Source organism: Ptychodera flava, unplaced genomic scaffold (assembly GCF_041260155.1).
Source record: "Ptychodera flava strain L36383 unplaced genomic scaffold, AS_Pfla_20210202 Scaffold_39__1_contigs__length_1403739_pilon, whole genome shotgun sequence".
NCBI classification, from domain to species: domain Eukaryota; kingdom Metazoa; phylum Hemichordata; class Enteropneusta; family Ptychoderidae; genus Ptychodera; species Ptychodera flava.
In genome coordinates this window covers 35,356-56,049 of record NW_027248361.1, presented here as the reverse complement: position 1 = coordinate 56,049, position 20,694 = coordinate 35,356, and the positions used below count along the sequence as shown (strand labels likewise).

Below are 20,694 nucleotides of genomic sequence, written 5' to 3'. Positions count from 1 at the left end.
AGCAATAGGGTACACGAGATGATAAATTGTCTATAAGAGGTTCTCTTACGTAAGCAAGTTGGCACAGCATTATCCCAAACTCCTAATTCGCATGTCAGGGTTCCACACCACTTAATGTGTAACCAGTATCACAAGTATATGTCACTGTTTGTCCATGTGAGTAGTCATCACCGCTTTTCTGACCGTTTGTTGGTGCCGCACAGGATCAGTGCAGTCGTCAGCTGTGTTATCGAGTGTACATATTGGTGAGTTTCTCAGAAAAGCTAAATTATTATAACGGAATATCACACTAATATAAAAGCGAATATAAAGAATGAAAAATGTGTATCATGAGATTCGCAAATTGACATTTGTGTGGTTTTCCTGGACTTTAAAGAACGCGTCAAGACGTCTTCAGATTCATGTCCGCATATGTACTCTGATGAAAGTAATAGGGTATGTGAGATGATAAATTGTCTTTAAGAATTTCTCTTACGTAAACAAGTTGGCACAGCATAATCCCAATTTCCTAAGTCGCATGTCAGGGTTGCATCACCACTTAATGTGTAACCAGTATCACAAGTATATGTCACTGTTTGTCCATGTGAGTAGTCATCACCATTTTTCTGACCGTTTGTTGGTGCCGCACCAGGATCAGTGCAGTCGTCAGCTGTGGTATCGAGGATACATATTGGTGAGTTTCTCAAAAAAGTTAAATTATTATAACGGAATATCACACTAATTTAAAACGGAGTTAAGAATGAAATTTCTATCATAAGATTAGCAAATTGACATTTGTGTGGTTTTCCTGGACTTTAAAGAACATACGTTTGGATTCATATCCGCATTGTATTCCGATGAAAGCAATAGGGTACACGAGATGATAAATTGTCTATAAGAGGTTCTCTTACGTAAGCAAGTTGGCACAGCATTATCCCAAACTCCTAAGTCGCATGTCAGGGTTCCATCACCACTTAATGTGTAACCAGTATCACAAGTATATGTCACTGTTTGTCCATGTGAGTAGTCATCACCGCTTTTCTGACCGTTTGTTGGTGCCGCACCGGGATCAGTGCAGTCGTCAGCTGTGTTATCGAGTGTACATATTGGTGAGTTTCTCAGAAAAGCTAAATTATTATAACGGAATATCACACTAATATAAAAGCGAATTAAGAATGAAAAATGTGTATCATGAGATTCGCAAATTGACATTTGTGTGGTTTTCCTGGACTTTAAAGAACACGTCTTCAGATTCATGTCCGCATATGTACTCTGATGAAAGTAATAGGGTATGTGAGATGATAAATTGTCTTTAAGAATTTCTCTTACGTAAACAAGTTGGCACAGCATAATCCCAATTTCCTAAGTGGCATGTCAGGGTTGCATCACCACTTAATGTGTAACCAGTATCACAAGTATATGTCACTGTTTGTCCATGTGAGTAGTCATCACCATTTTCTGACCGTTTGTGGTGCCGCACCAGGATCAGTGCAGTCGTCAGCTGTGGTATCGAGGATACATATTGGTGAGTTTCTCAAAAAAGTTAAATTATTATAACGGAATATCACACTAATTTAAAACGGAGTTAAGAATGAAATTTCTATCATAAGATTAGCAAATTGACATTTGTGTGGTTTTCCTGGACTTTAAAGAACATACGTTTGGATTCATATCCGCATTTGTATTCCGATGAAAGCAATAGGGTACACGAGATGATAAATTGTCTATAAGAGGTTCTCTTACGTAAGCAAGTTGGCACAGCATTATCCCAAACTCCTAATTCGCATGTCAGGGTTGCATCACCACTTAATGTGTAACCAGTATCACAAGTATATGTCACTGTTTGTCCATGTGAGTAGTCATCACCGCTTTTCTGACCGTTTGTTGGTGCCGCACCAGGATCAGTGCAGTCGTCAGCTGTGTATCGAGTGTACATATTGGTGAGTTTCTCAGAAAAGCTAAATTATTATAACGGAATATCACACTAATATAAAAGCGAATAAAGAATGAAAAATGTGTATCATGAGATTCGCAAATTGACATTTGTGTGGTTTTCCTGGACTTTAAAGAACGCGTCTAAGAACGCGTCTTCAGATTCATGTCCGCATATGTACTCTGATGAAAGTAATAGGGTATGTGAGATGATAAATTGTCTTTAAGAATTTCTCTTACGTAAACAAGTTGGCACAGCATAATCCCAATTTCCTAAGTCGCATGTCAGGGTTGCATCACACTTAATGTGTAACCAGTATCACAAGTATATGTCACTGTTTGTCCATGTGAGTAGTCATCACCATTTTTCTGACCGTTTGTTGGTGCCGCACCAGGATCAGTGCAGTCGTCAGCTGTGGTATCGAGGATACATATTGGTGAGTTTCTCAAAAAAGTTAAATTATTATAACGGAATATCACACTAATTTAAAACGGAGTTAAGAATGAAATTTCTATCATAAGATTAGCAAATTGACATTTGTGTGGTTTTCCTGGACTTTAAAGAACATACGTTTGGATTCATATCCGCATTGTATTCCGATGAAAGCAATAGGGTACACGAGATGATAAATTGTCTATAAGAGGTTCTCTTACGTAAGCAAGTTGGCACAGTATTATCCCAAACTCCTAATTCGCATGTCAGGGTTCAATCACCACTTAATGTGTAACCAGTATCACAAGTATATGTCACTGTTTGTCCATGTGAGTAGTCATCACCGCTTTTCTGACCGTTTGTTGGTGCCGCACCGGATCAGTGCAGTCGTCAGCTGTGTTATCGAGTGTACATATTGGTGAGTTTCTCAGAAAAGCTAAATTATTATAACGGAATATCACACTAATAAAGCGAATTAAGAATGAAAAATGTGTATCATGAGATTCGCAAATTGACATTTGTGTGGTTTCCCGGACTTTAAAGAACACGTCTTCAGATTCATGTCCGCATATGTACTCTGATGAAAGTAATAGGGTATGTGAGATGATAAATTGTCTTTAAGAATTTCTCTTACGTAAACAAGTTGGCACAGCATAATCCCAATTTCCTAAGTCGCATGTCAGGGTTGCATCACCACTTAATGTGTAACCAGTATCACAAGTATATGTCACTGTTTGTCCATGTGAGTAGTCATCACCATTTTTCTGACCGTTTGTTGGTGCCGCACCAGGATCAGTGCAGTCGTCAGCTGTGGTATCGAGGATACATATTGGTGAGTTTCTCAAAAAAGCTAAATTATTATAACGGAATATCACACTAATTTAAAACGGAGTTAAGAATGAAATTTCTATCATAAGATTAGCAAATTGACATTTGTGTGGTTTTCCTGGACTTTAAAACATACGTTTGGATTCATATCCGCATTGTATTCCGATGAAAGCAATAGGGTACACGAGATGATAAATTGTCTATGAGAGGTTCTCTACGTAAGCAAGTTGGCACAGCATTATCCCAAACTCCTAATTCGCATGTCAGGGTTGCATCACCACTTAATGTGTAACCAGTATCACAAGTATATGTCACTGTTTGTCCATGTGAGTAGTCATCACCGCTTTTCTGACCGTTTGTTGGTGCCGCACCAGGATCAGTGCAGTCGTCAGCTGTGTTATCGAGTGTACATATTGGTGAGTTTCTCAGAAAAGCTAAATTATTATAACGGAATATCACACTAATATAAAAGCGAATTAAGAATGAAAAATGTGTATCATGAGATTCGCAAATTGACATTTGTGTGGTTTCCTGGACTTTAAAGAACACGTCTTCAGATTCATGTCCGCATATGTACTCTGATGAAAGTAATAGGGTATGTGAGATGATAAATTGTCTTTAAGAATTTCTCTTACGTAAACAAGTTGGCACAGCATAATCCCAATTTCCTAAGTCGCATGTCAGGGTTGCATCACCACTTAATGTGTAACCAGTATCACAAGTATATGTCACTGTTTGTCCATGTGAGTAGTCATCACCATTTTTCTGACCGTTTGTTGGTGCGCACCAGGATCAGTGCAGTCGTCAGCTGTGTTATCGAGTGTACATATTGGTGAGTTTCTCAGAAAAGCTAAATTATTATAACGGAATATCACACTAATATAAAACGAAGTAAGAATGAAAAATGTGTATCATGAGATTCGCAAATTGACATTTGTGTGGTTTTCCTGGACTTTAAAGAACACGTCTTCAGATTCATGTCCGCATATGTACTCTGATGAAAGTAATAGGGTATGTGAGATGATAAATTGTCTTTAAGAATTTCTCTTACGTAAACAAGTTGGCACAGCATAATCCCAATTTCCTAAGTCGCATGTCAGGGTTGCATCACCACTTAATGTGTAACCAGTATCACAAGTATATGTCACTGTTTGTCCATGTGAGTAGTCATCACCATTTTCTGACCGTTTGTTGGTGCCGCACCAGGATCAGTGCAGTCGTCAGCTGTGGTATCGAGGATACATATTGGTGAGTTTCTCAAAAAAGTTAAATTATTATAACGGAATATCACATAATTTAAAACGGAGTTAAGAATGAAAGTTTCTATCATAAGATTAGCAAATTGACATTTGTGTGGTTTTCCTGGACTTTAAAGAACATACGTTTGGATTCATATCCGCATTTGTATTCCGATGAAAGCAATAGGGTACACGAGATGATAAATTGTCTATGAGAGGTTCTCTTACGTAAGCAGGTTGGCACAGCATTATCCCAAACTCCTAATTCGCATGTCAGGGTTGCATCACCACTAATGTGTAACCAGTATCACAAGTATATGTCACTGTTTGTCCATGTGAGTAGTCATCACCGCTTTTCTGACCGTTTGTTGGTGCCGCACCAGGATCAGTGCAGTCGTCAGCTGTGTTATCGAGTGTACATATTGGTGAGTTTCTCAGAAAAGCTAAATTATTATAACGGAATATCACACTAATATAAAAGCGAATTAAGAATGAAATGTGTATCATGAGATTCGCAAATTGACATTTGTGTGGTTTTCCTGGACTTTAAAGAACACGTCTTCAGATTCATGTCCGCATATGTACTCTGATGAAAGTAATAGGGTATGTGAGATGATAAATTGTCTTTAAGAATTTCTCTTACGTAAACAAGTTGGCACAGCATAATCCCAATTTCCTAAGTCGCATGTCAGGGTTGCATCACCACTTAATGTGTAACCAGTATCACAAGTATATGTCACTGTTTGTCCATGTGAGTAGTCATCACCATTTTTCTGACCGTTTGTTGGTGCCGCACCAGGATCAGTGCAGTCGTCAGCTGTGGTATCGAGGATACATATTGGTGAGTTCTCAAAAAAGTTAAATTATTATAACGGAATATCACACTAATTTAAAACGGAGTTAAGAATGAAATTTCTATCATAAGATTAGCAAATTGACATTTGTGTGGTTTTCCTGGACTTTAAAGAACATACGTTTGGATTCATATCCGCATTTGTATTCCGATGAAAGCAATAGGGTACACGAGATGATAAATTGTCTATAAGAGGTTCTCTTACGTAAGCAAGTTGGCACAGTATTATCCAAACTCCTAAGTCGCATGTCAGGGTTCCATCACCACTTAATGTGTAACCAGTATCACAAGTATATGTCACTGTTTGTCCATGTGAGTAGTCATCACCGCTTTTCTGACCGTTTGTTGGTGCCGCACCAGGATCAGTGCAGTCGTCAGCTGTGTTATCGAGTGTACATATTGGTGAGTTTCTCAGAAAAGCTAAATTATTATAACGGAATATCACACTAATATAAAAGCGAATTAAGAATGAAAAATGTGTATCATGAGATTCGCAAATTGACTTGTGTGGTTTTCCTGGACTTTAAAGAACACGTCTTCAGATTCATGTCCGCATATGTACTCTGATGAAAGTAATAGGGTATGTGAGATGATAAATTGTCTTTAAGAATTTCTCTTACGTAAACAAGTTGGCACAGCATAATCCCAATTTCCTAAGTCGCATGTCAGGGTTGCATCACCACTTAATGTGTAACCAGTATCACAAGTATATGTCACTGTTTGTCCATGTGAGTAGTCATCACCGCTTTTCTGACCGTTTGTTGGTGCCGCACCAGGATCAGTGCAGTCGTCAGCTGTGGTATCGAGGATACATATTGGTGAGTTTCTCAAAAAAGTTAAATTATTATAACGGAATATCACACTAATTTAAAACGGAGTTAAGAATGAAAATTTCTATCATAAGATTAGCAAATTGACATTTGTGTGGTTTTCCTGGACTTTAAAGAACATACGTTTGGATTCATATCCGCATTTGTATTCCGATGAAAGCAATAGGGTACACGAGATGATAAATTGTCTATGAGAATTTCTCTTACGTAAACAGGTTGGCACAGCATATCCCAAATCCTAATTCGCATGTCAGGGTTGCATCACCACTTAATGTGTAACCAGTATCACAAGTATATGTCACTGTTTGTCCATGTGAGTAGTCATCACCATTTTCTGACCGTTTGTTGGTGCCGCACCAGGATCAGTGCAGTCGTCAGCTGTGGTATCGAGGATACATATTGGTGAGTTTCTCAAAAAAGTTAAATTATTATAACGGAATATCACACTAATTTAAAACGGAGTTAAGAATGAAATTTCTATCATAAGATTAGCAAATTGACATTTGTGTGGTTTTCCTGGACTTTAAAGAACATACGTTTGGATTCATATCCGCATTTGTATTCCGATGAAAGCAATAGGGTACACGAGATGATAAATTGTCTATAAGAGGTTCTCTTACGTAAGCAAGTTGGCACAGTATTATCCCAAACTCCTAATTCGCATGTCAGGGTTCCATCACCACTTAATGTGTAACCAGTATCACAAGTATATGTCACTGTTTGTCCATGTGAGTAGTCATCACCGCTTTTCTGACCGTTTGTTGGTGCCGCACCAGGATCAGTGCAGTCGTCAGCTGTGTTATCGAGTGTACATATTGGTGAGTTTCTCAGAAAAGCTAAATTATTATAACGGAATATCACACTAATATAAAAGCGAATTAAGAATGAAAAATGTGTATCATGAGATTCGCAAATTGACATTTGTGTGGTTTTCCTGGACTTTAAAGAACACGTCTTCAGATTCATGTCCGCATATGTACTCTGATGAAAGTAATAGGGTATGTGAGATGATAAATTGTCTTTAAGAATTTCTCTTACGTAAACAAGTTGGCACAGCATAATCCCAATTTCCTAAGTCGCATGTCAGGGTTGCATCACCACTTAATGTGTAACCAGTATCACAAGTATATGTCACTGTTTGTCCATGTGAGTAGTCATCACCATTTTTCTGACCGTTTGTTGGTGCCGCACCAGGATCAGTGCAGTCGTCAGCTGTGGTATCGAGGATACATATTGGTGAGTTTCTCAAAAAAGTTAAATTATTATAACGGAATATCACACTAATTTAAAACGGAGTTAAGAATGAAATTTCTATCATAAGATTAGCAAATTGACATTTGTGTGGTTTTCCTGGACTTTAAAGAACATACGTTTGGATTCATATCCGCATTTGTATTCCGATGAAAGCAATAGGGTACACGAGATGATAAATTGTCTATAAGAGGTTCTCTTACGTAAGCAAGTTGGCACAGCATTATCCCAAACTCCTAATTCGCATGTCAGGGTTGCATCACCACTTAATGTGTAACCAGTATCACAAGTATATGTCACTGTTTGTCCATGTGAGTAGTCATCACCGCTTTTCTGACCGTTTGTTGGTGCCGCACCAGGATCAGTGCAGTCGTCAGCTGTGTTATCGAGTGTACATATTGGTGAGTTTCTCAGAAAAGCTAAATTATTATAACGGAATATCACACTAATATAAAAGCGAATTAAGAATGAAAAATGTGTATCATGAGATTCGCAAATTGACATTTGTGTGGTTTTCCTGGACTTTAAAGAACACGTCTTCAGATTCATGTCCGCATATGTACTCTGATGAAAGTAATAGGGTATGTGAGATGATAAATTGTCTTTAAGAATTTCTCTTACGTAAACAAGTTGGCACAGCATAATCCCAATTTCCTAAGTCGCATGTCAGGGTTGCATCACCACTTAATGTGTAACCAGTATCACAAGTATATGTCACTGTTTGTCCATGTGAGTAGTCATCACCATTTTTCTGACCGTTTGTTGGTGCCGCACCAGGATCAGTGCAGTCGTCAGCTGTGGTATCGAGGATACATATTGGTGAGTTTCTCAAAAAAGTTAAATTATTATAACGGAATATCACACTAATTTAAAACGGAGTTAAGAATGAAGTTTCTATCATAAGATTAGCAAATTGACATTTGTGTGGTTTTCCTGGACTTTAAAGAACATACGTTTGGATTCATATCCGCATTTGTATTCCGATGAAAGCAATAGGGTACACGAGATGATAAATTGTCTATGAGAGGTTCTCTTACGTAAGCAAGTTGGCACAGCATTATCCCAAACTCCTAATTCGCATGTCAGGGTTGCATCACCACTTAATGTGTAACCAGTATCACAAGTATATGTCACTGTTTGTCCATGTGAGTAGTCATCACCGCTTTTCTGACCGTTTGTTGGTGCCGCACCAGGATCAGTGCAGTCGTCAGCTGTGTTATCGAGTGTACATATTGGTGAGTTTCTCAGAAAAGCTAAATTATTATAACGGAATATCACACTAATATAAAAGCGAATAAGAATGAAAAATGTGTATCATGAGATTCGCAAATTGACATTTGTGTGGTTTTCCTGGACTTTAAAGAACACGTCTTCAGATTCATGTCCGCATATGTACTCTGATGAAAGTAATAGGGTATGTGAGATGATAAATTGTCTTTAAGAATTTCTCTTACGTAAACAAGTTGGCACAGCATAATCCCAATTTCCTAAGTCGCATGTCAGGGTTGCATCACCACTTAATGTGTAACCAGTATCACAAGTATATGTCACTGTTTGTCCATGTGAGTAGTCATCACCATTTTTCTGACCGTTTGTTGGTGCCGCACCAGGATCAGTGCAGTCGTCAGCTGTGGTATCGAGGATACATATTGGTGAGTTTCTCAAAAAAGTTAAATTATTATAACGGAATATCACACTAATTTAAAACGGAGTTAAGAATGAATTTCTATCATAAGATTAGCAAATTGACATTGTGTGGTTTTCCTGGACTTTAAAGAACATACGTTTGGATTCATATCCGCATTTGTATTCCGATGAAAGCAATAGGGTACACGAGATGATAAATTGTCTATGAGAGGTTCTCTTACGTAAGCAGGTTGGCACAGCATTATCCCAAACTCCTAATTCGCATGTCAGGGTTCCATCACCACTTAATGTGTAACCAGTATCACAAGTATATGTCACTGTTTGTCCATGTGAGTAGTCATCACCGCTTTCTGACCGTTTGTTGGTGCCGCACCAGGATCAGTGCAGTCGTCAGCTGTGTTATCGAGTGTACATATTGGTGAGTTTCTCAGAAAAGCTAAATTATTATAACGGAATATCACACTAATATAAAAGCGAATTAAGAATGAAAAATGTGTATCATGAGATTCGCAAATTGACATTTGTGTGGTTTTCCTGGACTTTAAAGAACACGTCTTCAGATTCATGTCCGCATATGTACTCTGATGAAAGTAATAGGGTATGTGAGATGATAAATTGTCTTTAAGAATTTCTCTTACGTAAACAAGTTGGCACAGCATAATCCCAATTTCCTAAGTCGCATGTCAGGGTTGCATCACCACTTAATGTGTAACCAGTATCACAAGTATATGTCACTGTTTGTCCATGTGAGTAGTCATCACCATTTTTCTGACCGTTTGTTGGTGCCGCACCAGGATCAGTGCAGTCGTCAGCTGTGGTATCGAGGATACATATTGGTGAGTTTCTCAAAAAAGTTAAATTATTATAACGGAATATCACACTAATTTAAAACGGAGTTAAGAATGAAATTTCTATCATAAGATTAGCAAATTGACATTTGTGTGGTTTTCCTGGACTTTAAAGAACATACGTTTGGATTCATATCCGCATTTGTATTCCGATGAAAGCAATAGGGTACACGAGATGATAAATTGTCTATGAGAGGTTCTCTTACGTAAGCAAGTTGGCACAGCATTATCCCAAACTCCTAATTCGCATGTCAGGGTTCCATCACCACTTAATGTGTAACCAGTATCACAAGTATATGTCACTGTTTGTCCATGTGAGTAGTCATCACCGCTTTTCTGACCGTTTGTTGGTGCCGCACCAGGATCAGTGCAGTCGTCAGCTGTGTTATCGAGTGTACATATTGGTGAGTTTCTCAGAAAAGCTAAATTATTATAACGGAATATCACACTAATATAAAAGCGAATTAAGAATGAAAAATGTGTATCATGAGATTCGCAAATTGACATTTGTGTGGTTTTCCTGGACTTTAAAGAACACGTCTTCAGATTCATGTCCGCATATGTACTCTGATGAAAGTAATAGGGTATGTGAGATGATAAATTGTCTTTAAGAATTTCTCTTACGTAAACAAGTTGGCACAGCATAATCCCAATTCCTAAGTCGCATGTCAGGGTTGCATCACCACTTAATGTGTAACCAGTATCACAAGTATATGTCACTGTTTGTCCATGTGAGTAGTCATCACCATTTTTCTGACCGTTTGTGGTGCCGCACCAGGATCAGTGCAGTCGTCAGCTGTGGTATCGAGGATACATATTGGTGAGTTTCTCAAAAAAGTTAAATTATTATAACGGAATATCACACTAATTTAAAACGGAGTTAAGAATGAAATTTCTATCATAAGATTAGCAAATTAACATTTGTTGTTTTCCTGGACTTTAAAGAACATACGTTTGGATTCATATCCGCATTTGTATTCCGATGAAAGCAATAGGGTACACGAGATGATAAATTGTCTATAAGAGGTTCTCTTACGTAAGCAAGTTGGCACAGCATTATCCCAAACTCCTAATTCGCATGTCAGGGTTCCATCACCACTTAATGTGTAACCAGTATCACAAGTATATGTCACTGTTTGTCCATGTGAGTAGTCATCACCGCTTTTCTGACCGTTTGTTGGTGCCGCACCAGGATCAGTGCAGTCGTCAGCTGTGTTATCGAGTGTACATATGGTGAGTTTCTCAGAAAAGCTAAATTATTATAACGGAATATCACACTAATATAAAAGCGAATTAAGAATGAAAAATGTGTATCATGAGATTCGCAAATTGACATTTGTGTGGTTTTCCTGGACTTTAAAGAACACGTCTTCAGATTCATGTCCGCATATGTACTCTGATGAAAGTAATAGGGTATGTGAGATGATAAATTGTCTTTTAAGAATTTCTCTTACGTAAACAAGTTGGCACAGCATAATCCCAATTCCTAAGTCGCATGTCAGGGTTGCATCACCACTTAATGTGTAACCAGTATCACAAGTATATGTCACTGTTTGTCCATGTGAGTAGTCATCACCATTTTTCTGACCGTTTGTTGGTGCCGCACCAGGATCAGTGCAGTCGTCAGCTGTGGTATCGAGGATACATATTGGTGAGTTTCTCAAAAAAGTTAAATTATTATAACGGAATATCACACTAATTTAAAACGGAGTTAAGAATGAATTTCTATCATAAGATTAGCAAATTGACATTTGTGTGGTTTTCCTGGACTTTAAAGAACATACGTTTGGATTCATATCCGCATTTGTATTCCGATGAAAGCAATAGGGTACACGAGATGATAAATTGTCTATGAGAGGTTCTTACGTAAGCAAGGTTGGCACAGCATTATCCCAAACTCCTAATTCGCATGTCAGGGTTCCATCACCACTTATGTGTAACCAGTATCACAAGTATATGTCACTGTTTGTCCATGTGAGTAGTCATCACCGCTTTTCTGACCGTTTGTTGGTGCCGCACCAGGATCAGTGCAGTCGTCAGCTGTGTTATCGAGTGTACATATTGGTGAGTTTCTCAGAAAAGCTAAATTATTATAACGGAATATCACACTAATATAAAAGCGAATTAAGAATGAAAAATGTGTATCATGAGATTCGCAAATTGACATTTGTGTGGTTTTCCTGGACTTTAAAGAACACGTCTTCAGATTCATGTCCGCATATGTACTCTGATGAAAGTAATAGGGTATGTGAGATGATAAATTGTCTTTAAGAATTTCTCTTACGTAAACAAGTTGGCACAGCATAATCCCAATTTCCTAAGTCGCATGTCAGGGTTGCATCACCACTTAATGTGTAACCAGTATCACAAGTATATGTCACTGTTTGTCCATGTGAGTAGTCATCACCATTTTTCTGACCGTTTGTTGGTGCCGCACCAGGATCAGTGCAGTCGTCAGCTGTGGTATCGAGGATACATATTGGTGAGTTTCTCAAAAAAGTTAAATTATTATAACGGAATATCACACTAATTTAAAACGGAGTTAAGAATGAAATTTCTATCATAAGATTAGCAAATTGACATTTGTGTGGTTTTCCTGGACTTTAAAGAACATACGTTTGGATTCATATCCGCATTTGTATTCCGATGAAAGCAATAGGGTACACGAGATGATAAATTGTCTATAAGAGGTTCTCTTACGTAAGCAAGTTGGCACAGCATTATCCCAAACTCCTAATTCGCATGTCAGGGTTCCATCACCACTTAATGTGTAACCAGTATCACAAGTATATGTCACTGTTTGTCCATGTGAGTAGTCATCACCGCTTTTCTGACCGTTTGTTGGTGCCGCACCAGGATCAGTGCAGTCGTCAGCTGTGTTATCGAGTGTACATATTGGTGAGTTTCTCAGAAAAGCTAAATTATTATAACGGAATATCACACTAATATAAAAGCGAATTAAGAATGAAAAATGTGTATCATGAGATTCGCAAATTGACATTTGTGTGGTTTTCCTGGACTTTAAAGAACACGTCTTCAGATTCATGTCCGCATATGTACTCTGATGAAAGTAATAGGGTATGTGAGATGATAAATTGTCTTTAAGAATTTCTCTTACGTAAACAAGTTGGCACAGCATAATCCCAATTTCCTAAGTCGCATGTCAGGGTTGCATCACCACTTAATGTGTAACCAGTATCACAAGTATATGTCACTGTTTGTCCATGTGAGTAGTCATCACCATTTTTCTGACCGTTTGTTGGTGCCGCACCAGGATCAGTGCAGTCGTCAGCTGTGGTATCGAGGATACATATTGGTGAGTTTCTCAAAAAAGTTAAATTATTATAACGGAATATCACACTAATTTAAAACGGAGTTAAGAATGAAATTTCTATCATAAGATTAGCAAATTGACATTTGTGTGGTTTTCCTGGACTTTAAAGAACATACGTTTGGATTCATATCCGCATTTGTATTCCGATGAAAGCAATAGGGTACACGAGATGATAAATTGTCTATAAGAGGTTCTCTTACGTAAGCAAGTTGGCACAGCATTATCCCAAACTCCTAATTCGCATGTCAGGGTTCCATCACCACTTAATGTGTAACCAGTATCACAAGTATATGTCACTGTTTGTCCATGTGAGTAGTCATCACCGCTTTTCTGACCGTTTGTTGGTGCCGCACCAGGATCAGTGCAGTCGTCAGCTGTGTTATCGAGTGTACATATTGGTGAGTTTCTCAGAAAAGCTAAATTATTATAACGGAATATCACACTAATATAAAAGCGAATTAAGAATGAAAAATGTGTATCATGAGATTCGCAAATTGACATTTGTGTGGTTTTCCTGGACTTTAAAGAACACGTCTTCAGATTCATGTCCGCATATGTACTCTGATGAAAGTAATAGGGTATGTGAGATGATAAATTGTCTTTAAGAATTTCTCTTACGTAAACAAGTTGGCACAGCATAATCCCAATTTCCTAAGTCGCATGTCAGGGTTGCATCACCACTTAATGTGTAACCAGTATCACAAGTATATGTCACTGTTTGTCCATGTGAGTAGTCATCACCATTTTTCTGACCGTTTGTTGGTGCCGCACCAGGATCAGTGCAGTCGTCAGCTGTGGTATCGAGGATACATATTGGTGAGTTTCTCAAAAAAGTTAAATTATTATAACGGAATATCACACTAATTTAAAACGGAGTTAAGAATGAAATTTCTATCATAAGATTAGCAAATTGACATTTGTGTGGTTTTCCTGGACTTTAAAGAACATACGTTTGGATTCATATCCGCATTTGTATTCCGATGAAAGCAATAGGGTACACGAGATGATAAATTGTCTATGAGAGGTTCTCTTACGTAAGCAGGTTGGCACAGCATTATCCCAAACTCCTAATTCGCATGTCAGGGTTCCATCACCACTTAATGTGTAACCAGTATCACAAGTATATGTCACTGTTTGTCCATGTGAGTAGTCATCACCGCTTTTCTGACCGTTTGTTGGTGCCGCACCAGGATCAGTGCAGTCGTCAGCTGTGTTATCGAGTGTACATATTGGTGAGTTTCTCAGAAAAGCTAAATTATTATAACGGAATATCACACTAATATAAAAGCGAATTAAGAATGAAAAATGTGTATCATGAGATTCGCAAATTGACATTTGTGTGGTTTTCCGGACTTTAAAGAACACGTCTTCAGATTCATGTCCGCATATGTACTCTGATGAAAGTAATAGGGTATGTGAGATGATAAATTGTCTTTAAGAATTTCTCTTACGTAAACAAGTTGGCACAGCATAATCCCAATTTCCTAAGTCGCATGTCAGGGTTGCATCACCACTTAATGTGTAACCAGTATCACAAGTATATGTCACTGTTTGTCCATGTGAGTAGTCATCACCATTTTTCTGACCGTTTGTTGGTGCCGCACCAGGATCAGTGCAGTCGTCAGCTGTGGTATCGAGGATACATATTGGTGAGTTTCTCAAAAAAGTTAAATTATTATAACGGAATATCACACTAATTTAAAACGGAGTTAAGAATGAAATTTCTATCATAAGATTAGCAAATTGACATTTGTGTGGTTTTCCTGGACTTTAAAGAACATACGTTTGGATTCATATCCGCATTTGTATTCCGATGAAAGCAATAGGGTACACGAGATGATAATTGTCTATGAGAGGTTCTCTTACGTAAGCAAGGTTGGCACAGCATTATCCCAAACTCCTAATTCGCATGTCAGGGTTCCATCACCACTTAATGTGTAACCAGTATCACAAGTATATGTCACTGTTTGTCCATGTGAGTAGTCATCACCGCTTTCTGACCGTTTGTTGGTGCCGCACCAGGATCAGTGCAGTCGTCAGCTGTGTTATCGAGTGTACATATTGGTGAGTTTCTCAGAAAAGCTAAATTATTATAACGGAATATCACACTAATATAAAAGCGAATTAAGAATGAAAAATGTGTATCATGAGATTCGCAAATTGACATTTGTGTGGTTTTCCTGGACTTTAAAGAACACGTCTTCAGATTCATGTCCGCATATGTACTCTGATGAAAGTAATAGGGTATGTGAGATGATAAATTGTCTTTAAGAATTTCTCTTACGTAAACAAGTTGGCACAGCATAATCCCAATTTCCTAAGTCGCATGTCAGGGTTGCATCACCACTTAATGTGTAACCAGTATCACAAGTATATGTCACTGTTTGTCCATGTGAGTAGTCATCACCATTTTTCTGACCGTTTGTTGGTGCCGCACCAGGATCAGTGCAGTCGTCAGCTGTGGTATCGAGGATACATATTGGTGAGTTTCTCAAAAAAGTTAAATTATTATAACGGAATATCACACTAATTTAAAACGGAGTTAAGAATGAAGTTTCTATCATAAGATTAGCAAATTGACATTTGTGTGGTTTTCCTGGACTTTAAAGAACATACGTTTGGATTCATATCCGCATTTGTATTCCGATGAAAGCAATAGGGTACACGAGATGATAAATGTCTATGAGAGGTTCTCTTACGTAAGCAGGTTGGCACAGCATTATCCCAAACTCCTAATTCGCATGTCAGGGTTCCATCACCACTTAATGTGTAACCAGTATCACAAGTATATGTCACTGTTTGTCCATGTGAGTAGTCATCACCGCTTTTCTGACCGTTTGTTGGTGCCGCACCAGGATCAGTGCAGTCGTCAGCTGTGTTATCGAGTGTACATATTGGTGAGTTTCTCAGAAAAGCTAAATTATTATAACGGAATATCACACTAATATAAAAGCGAATTAAGAATGAAAAATGTGTATCATGAGATTCGCAAATTGACATTTGTGTGGTTTTCCTGGACTTTAAAGAACACGTCTTCAGATTCATGTCCGCATATGTACTCTGATGAAAGTAATAGGGTATGTGAGATGATAAATTGTCTTTAAGAATTTCTCTTACGTAAACAAGTTGGCACAGCATAATCCCAATTTCCTAAGTCGCATGTCAGGGTTGCATCACCACTTAATGTGTAACCAGTATCACAAGTATATGTCACTGTTTGTCCATGTGAGTAGTCATCACCATTTTTCTGACCGTTTGTTGGTGCCGCACCAGGATCAGTGCAGTCGTCAGCTGTGGTATCGAGGATACATATTGGTGAGTTTCTCAAAAAAGTTAAATTATTATAACGGAATATCACACTAATTTAAAACGGAGTTAAGAATGAAATTTCTATCATAAGATTAGCAAATTGACATTTGTGTGGTTTTCCTGGACTTTAAAGAACATACGTTGGATTCATATCCGCACTTGTATTCCGATGAAAGTAATAGGGTACACGAGATGATAAATTGTCTATGAGAGGTTCTCTTACGTAAGCAGGTTGGCACAGCATTATCCCAAACTCCTAATTCGCATGTCAGGGTTGCATCACCACTTAATGTGTAACCAGTATCACAAGTATATGTCACTGTTGTCCATGTGAGTAGTCATCACCGCTTTTCTGACCGTTTGTTGGTGCCGCACCAGGATCAGTGCAGTCGTCAGCTGTGTTATCGAGTGTACATATTGGTGAGTTTCTCAGAAAAGCTAAATTATTATAACGGAATATCACACTAATATAAAAGCGAATTAAGAATGAAAAATGTGTATCATGAGATTCGCAAATTGACATTTGTGTGGTTTTCCTGGACTTTAAAGAACACGTCTTCAGATTCATGTCCGCATATGTACTCTGATGAAAGTAATAGGGTATGTGAGATGATAAATTGTCTTTAAGAATTCTCTTACGTAAACAAGTTGGCACAGCATAATCCCAATTTCCTAAGTCGCATGTCAGGGTTGCATCACCACTTAATGTGTAACCAGTATCACAAGTATATGTCACTGTTTGTCCATGTGAGTAGTCATCACCATTTTTCTGACCGTTTGTTGGTGCCGCACCAGGATCAGTGCAGTCGTCAGCTGTGGTATCGAGGATACATATTGGTGAGTTTCTCAAAAAAGTTAAATTATTATAACGGAATATCACACTAATTTAAAACGGAGTTAAGAATGAAATTTCTATCATAAGATTAGCAAATTGACATTTGTGTGTTTTTCCTGGACTTTAAAGAACATACGTTTGGATTCATATCCGCATTTGTATTCCGATGAAAGTAATAGGGTACACGAGATGATAAATTGTCTATGAGAGGTTCTCTTACGTAAGCAGGTTGGCACAGCATTATCCAAACTCCTAATTCGCATGTCAGGGTTGCATCACCACTTAATGTGTAACCAGTATCACAAGTATATGTCACTTTTGTCCATGTGAGTAGTCATCACCGCTTTTCTGACCGTTTGTTGGTGCCGCACCAGGATCAGTGCAGTCGTCAGCTGTGTTATCGAGTGTACATATTGGTGAGTTTCTCAGAAAAGCTAAATTATTATAACGGAATATCACACTAATATAAAAGCGAATTAAGAATGAAAAATGTGTATCATGAGATTCGCAAATTGACATTTGTGTGGTTTTCTGGACTTTAAAGAACACGTCTTCAGATTCATGTCCGCATATGTACTCTGATGAAAGTAATAGGGTATGTGAGATGATAAATTGTCTTTAAGAATTTCTCTTACGTAAACAAGTTGGCACAGCATAATCCCAATTCCTAAGTCGCATGTCAGGGTTGCATCACCACTTAATGTGTAACCAGTATCACAAGTATATGTCACTGTTGTCCATGTGAGTAGTCATCACCATTTTTCTGACCGTTTGTTGGTGCCGCACCAGGATCAGTGCAGTCGTCAGCTGTGGTATCGAGGATACATATTGGTGAGTTTCTCAAAAAAGTTAAATTATTATAACGGAATATCACACTAATTTAAAACGGAGTTAAGAATGAAATTTCTATCATAAGATTAGCAAATTAACATTTGTGTGGTTTTCCTGGACTTTAAAGAACATACGTTTGGATTCATATCCGCATTTGTATTCCGATGAAAGCAATAGGGTACACGAGATGATAAATTGTCTATAAGAGGTTCTCTTACGTAAGCAAGTTGGCACAGTATTATCCCAAACTCCTAAGTCGCATGTCAGGGTTCCATCACCACTTAATGTGTAACCAGTATCACAAGTATATGTCACTGTTTGTCCATGTGAGTAGTCATCACCGCTTTTCTGACCGTTTGTTGGTGCCGCACCAGGATCAGTGCAGTCGTCAGCTGTGTTATCGAGTGTACATATTGGTGAGTTTCTCAGAAAAGCTAAATTATTATAACGGAATATCACACTAATATAAAAGCGAATTAAGAATGAAAAATGTGTATCATGAGATTCGCAAATTGACATTTGTGTGGTTTTCCTGGACTTTAAAGAACACGTCTTCAGATTCATGTCCGCATATGTACTCTGATGAAAGTAATAGGGTATGTGAGATGATAAATTGTCTTTAAGAATTTCTCTTACGTAAACAAGTTGGCACAGCATAATCCCAATTTCCTAAGTCGCATGTCAGGGTTGCATCACCACTTAATGTGTAACCAGTATCACAAGTATATGTCACTGTTTGTCCATGTGAGTAGTCATCACCATTTTTCTGACCGTTTGTTGGTGCCGCACCAGGATCAGTGCAGTCGTCAGCTGTGGTATCGAGGATACATATTGGTGAGTTTCTCAAAAAAGTTAAATTATTATAACGGAATATCACACTAATTTAAAACGGAGTTAAGAATGAAGTTTCTATCATAAGATTAGCAAATTGACATTTGTGTGGTTTTCCTGGACTTAAAGAACATACTTGGATTCATATCCGCATTTGTATTCCGATGAAAGCAATAGGGTACACGAGATGATAAATTGTCTATGAGAGGTTCTCTTACGTAAGCAGGTTGGCACAGCATTATCCCAAACTCCTAATTCGCATGTCAGGGTTGCATCACCACTTAATGTGTAACCAGTATCACAAGTATATGTCACTGTTTGTCCATGTGAGTAGTCATCACCGCTTTTCTGACCGTTTGTTGGTGCCGCACCAGGATCAGTGCAGTCGTCAGCTGTGTTATCGAGTGTACATATTGGTGAGTTTCTCAGAAAAGCTAAATATTTATAACGGAATATCACACTAATATAAAAGCGAATTAAGAATGAAAAATGTGTATCATGAGATTCGCAAATTGACATTTGTGTGGTTTTCCTGGACTTTAAAGAACACGTCTTCAGATTCATGTCCGCATATGTACTCTGATGAAAGTAATAGGGTATGTGAGATGATAAATTGTCTTTAAGAATTTCTCTTACGTAAACAAGTTGGCACAGCATAATCCCAATTTCCTAAGTCGCATGTCAGGGTTGCATCACCACTTAATGTGTAACCAGTATCACAAGTATATGTCACTGTTTGTCCATGTGAGTAGTCATCACCGCTTTTCTGACCGTTTGTTGGTGCCGCACCAGGATCAGTGCAGTCGTCAGCTGTGGTATCGAGGATACATATTGGTGAGTTTCTCAAAAAGTTAAATTATTATAACGGAATATCACACTAATTTAAAACGGAGTTAAGAATGAAATTTCTATCATAAGATTAGCAAATTGACATTTGTGTGGTTTCCTGGACTTTAAAGAACATACGTTTGGATTCATATCCGCATTGTATTCCGATGAAAGCAATAGGGTACACGAGATGATAAATTGTCTATGAGAGGTTCTCTTACGTAAGCAGGTTGGCACAGCATTATCCCAAACTCCTAATTCGCATGTCAGGGTTGCATCACCACTTAATGTGTAACCAGTATCACAAGTATATGTCACTGTTTGTCCATGTGAGTAGTCATCACCGCTTTTCTGACCGTTTGTTGGTGCCGCACCAGGATCAGTGCAGTCGTCAGCTGTGTTATCGAGTGTACATATTGGTGAGTTTCTCAGAAAAGCTAAATTATTATAACGGAATATCACACTAATATAAAGCGAATTAAGAATGAAAAATGTGTATCATGAGATTCGCAAATTGACATTTGTGTGGTTTTCCTGGACTTTAAAGAACACGTCTTCAGATTCATGTCCGCATATGTACTCTGATGAAAGTAATAGGGTATGTGAGATGATAAATTGTCTTTAAGAATTTCTCTTACGTAAACAAGTTGGCACAGCATAATCCCAATTTCCTAAGTCGCATGTCAGGGTTGCATCACCACTTAATGTGTAACCAGTATCACAAGTATATGTCACTGTTTGTCCATGTGAGTAGTCATCACCATTTTTCTGACCGTTTGTTGGTGCCGCACCAGGATCAGTGCAGTCGTCAGCTGTGGTATCGAGGATACATATTGGTGAGTTTCTCAAAAAAGTTAAATTATTATAACGGAATATCACACTAATTT

General features: G+C 38.1%; 1 protein-coding gene across 1 annotated transcript in view; it reads right to left on the bottom strand.

Annotated features, from left to right (window-relative positions):
- Nucleotides 1–2,196: 2,196 nt before the first annotated feature.
- LOC139127884 (sushi, von Willebrand factor type A, EGF and pentraxin domain-containing protein 1-like) overlaps nucleotides 2,197–20,694 on the bottom strand; it is a 45,024-nt gene continuing 26,526 nt past the window's right edge. Inside the window, exons 37-66 of the mRNA XM_070693740.1 lie at nucleotides 20,446–20,619; nucleotides 20,029–20,202; nucleotides 19,616–19,789; nucleotides 19,198–19,371; nucleotides 18,785–18,958; nucleotides 18,367–18,540; nucleotides 17,122–17,295; nucleotides 16,291–16,464; nucleotides 15,873–16,046; nucleotides 15,458–15,631; nucleotides 14,625–14,798; nucleotides 14,208–14,381; nucleotides 13,792–13,965; nucleotides 13,374–13,547; nucleotides 12,958–13,131; nucleotides 12,540–12,713; nucleotides 12,124–12,297; nucleotides 10,876–11,049; nucleotides 10,046–10,219; nucleotides 9,630–9,803; nucleotides 8,799–8,972; nucleotides 8,382–8,555; nucleotides 7,966–8,139; nucleotides 7,548–7,721; nucleotides 7,132–7,305; nucleotides 6,714–6,887; nucleotides 5,884–6,057; nucleotides 5,054–5,227; nucleotides 2,979–3,152; nucleotides 2,197–2,324 (exon numbers count right to left, since the gene is read on the bottom strand). Of these exons, the coding sequence (XP_070549841.1) occupies nucleotides 2,197–2,324; nucleotides 2,979–3,152; nucleotides 5,054–5,227; nucleotides 5,884–6,057; nucleotides 6,714–6,887; nucleotides 7,132–7,305; nucleotides 7,548–7,721; nucleotides 7,966–8,139; nucleotides 8,382–8,555; nucleotides 8,799–8,972; nucleotides 9,630–9,803; nucleotides 10,046–10,219; nucleotides 10,876–11,049; nucleotides 12,124–12,297; nucleotides 12,540–12,713; nucleotides 12,958–13,131; nucleotides 13,374–13,547; nucleotides 13,792–13,965; nucleotides 14,208–14,381; nucleotides 14,625–14,798; nucleotides 15,458–15,631; nucleotides 15,873–16,046; nucleotides 16,291–16,464; nucleotides 17,122–17,295; nucleotides 18,367–18,540; nucleotides 18,785–18,958; nucleotides 19,198–19,371; nucleotides 19,616–19,789; nucleotides 20,029–20,202; nucleotides 20,446–20,619 (5,174 nt within the window). The remainder of the gene's footprint in view (nucleotides 2,325–2,978; nucleotides 3,153–5,053; nucleotides 5,228–5,883; nucleotides 6,058–6,713; nucleotides 6,888–7,131; nucleotides 7,306–7,547; nucleotides 7,722–7,965; nucleotides 8,140–8,381; nucleotides 8,556–8,798; nucleotides 8,973–9,629; nucleotides 9,804–10,045; nucleotides 10,220–10,875; nucleotides 11,050–12,123; nucleotides 12,298–12,539; nucleotides 12,714–12,957; nucleotides 13,132–13,373; nucleotides 13,548–13,791; nucleotides 13,966–14,207; nucleotides 14,382–14,624; nucleotides 14,799–15,457; nucleotides 15,632–15,872; nucleotides 16,047–16,290; nucleotides 16,465–17,121; nucleotides 17,296–18,366; nucleotides 18,541–18,784; nucleotides 18,959–19,197; nucleotides 19,372–19,615; nucleotides 19,790–20,028; nucleotides 20,203–20,445; nucleotides 20,620–20,694) is intronic.